Source organism: Mandrillus leucophaeus, unplaced genomic scaffold (assembly GCF_000951045.1).
Source record: "Mandrillus leucophaeus isolate KB7577 unplaced genomic scaffold, Mleu.le_1.0 Scaffold93, whole genome shotgun sequence".
Classification (NCBI taxonomy): domain Eukaryota; kingdom Metazoa; phylum Chordata; class Mammalia; order Primates; family Cercopithecidae; genus Mandrillus; species Mandrillus leucophaeus.
Window position 1 is genome coordinate 2955902 of NW_012110141.1, and position 1878 is coordinate 2957779.

Genomic DNA, 1878 nt, shown 5'->3' on the forward strand with positions numbered 1-1878 from the left:
TTGAACCCGGGAGGTGGAGGTTGCAGTGAGCTGGGCACCACTGCACTCCAGCCTGGCAACAGAGCAAAACTCCGTCTCCAAAAAAAAAAAAAAAAAAAAAAATCCATCTACGTCTTTTTCACTTTATGTTGAAATGAAACTACCAGCTCATCTACTTTGAGGTTAAAGGTATACTTTTAAAATACAATTTTAGGCAGCCATAAAAAAGAAAGAAATCATGTCCTTTGCAGCAACACGAATGCACCTGGAGGCCATTATCCTAAGCAAATTAATGCAGAAACAGAAAACTAAATACTGCATGTTCTCACTTAGAAGTGGGAGCTAAACATTGGGTACATATGGACACAAAGATAGGAACAGTTAACACTGGGAATTCCAAAAGTAGGGAGGGAGGGAGAGGAGCAAAGCTTGAAAAACTACTACTTGGGTACTGTGTTCAGTACTTCGGCGACAGGATCATTAGCAGCCCAAACCTCAGCATCAGACAATACCCATATATAGCAAACCTGCACATGTACCCCTGAATCTAAAATAAAAATAAAGCAAAATAAAATTAAAAAGGATTGACGTAGCACAGGGAAGAGCAATCTCTTCCCACGTAGCTAGAAAGTTGTGGGTTTTTTTGTTTTTTGTTTTTTAGAGACATCTCCAGTTGCCCATTTAGAGTGCAGAAGCTGCCTTGGCTTGTTGCAGCCTTGACCTCACAGGCTCAGGTGATTCTCCCACCTCAGCCTCCCTAGTAGCTGGGACTACAGATGTGCACCACCATGACCAGCTAATTTTTTGTATTTCTTGTAAAGACAGGGTTTTGCCATGTTGTCCAGGCTGGTCTCCAGCTCCTGGACTCAAGCAATTTGCCCGCCTTGGCGTCCCAAAGTGCTGGGATTATAGACATGAGCCATGAGTCTAGGCAGAAGGTTTGTTTTGTTTTGTTTTGTTTTTAAGATGTCAAAACATCATAATATATGGAAAAATTAAAAATATTTACAGTATGGGCCGGGCACGGTGGCTCCCTGCTGTAATCCCAGTGCTTTGGGAGTTCGAGACAGGAGGCTTATTTGAGCCCAGAAATTTGAGGCTGCGGTGAGTAGTGATCACACCACTGCACTCTAGCCTAGCAACAGATCAAAACTCTGTCTCTTAAAAAAAAAACAAAAACAAAACAAAACAAAAAAACTACAATAAGAAAATCTGAAAATGAAAAAAATACAGTTTTAGTACAGATTCAGTTTTTACTGAAGTTTTTTCCAGCTCAGGCCAGCATGATGCAAAGAGGTACAATTGGTGCTTCAAACAGTACATTCCTATTTGGACTGAAGACATTGTTTCCTATTGCTGCCAGCTTCTAGTGATAACTGCAGTCTGCACTATCAATCTTTTCCAGCCTCCACAGGCTGTTTCTTTCAGATAAGGAATTTCCCTTTATAAACCTGTCAGCTGACTATGACTATATTTTATTTTGTTTCTCATTTGTTTCTGTAAGCCCATCTGTTCCTGAACAGTCTCTGGTTATTGATTTGACCTTTATTTTATTGAGTGCGTGTAATAAATCCTGAAAGCCACTTATTGAAGGATTTTTAATATTTCTCCTCTCTGACGTACAGGATTCCAAAAGAGGATTTGGAATTGCAGTGTCTGGAGGCCGAGACAACCCCCACTTTGAAAATGGAGAAACGTCGATTGTCATTTCTGACGTGCTCCCGGGTGGGCCTGCTGACGGGCTGCTCCAGTGAGTGTCTCCCTCACCCCGCGGCCCCTGCCAGCCCTACTGGTTGGCCCTAGACAGGGTATTTTGGTTGGTATCCACTTTATATTAAAAAAAGAAGAAACAACAAACTTTTATATAATATTTGAAAAGTCTTCAAGCTGGAGTGGAAG

The 1878-nt window shown here is 41.4% G+C and overlaps 1 protein-coding gene across 1 annotated transcript in view; it reads left to right on the plus strand.

The window, feature by feature from the left end:
- The window catches only part of TJP2 (tight junction protein 2), a 104319-nt gene that overhangs the window by 41721 nt on the left and 60720 nt on the right, over positions 1-1878 (plus strand). The window contains exon 3 of the mRNA XM_011970198.1: positions 1605-1729. Within this exon, the coding sequence (XP_011825588.1) occupies positions 1605-1729 (125 nt within the window). The remainder of the gene's footprint in view (positions 1-1604; positions 1730-1878) is intronic.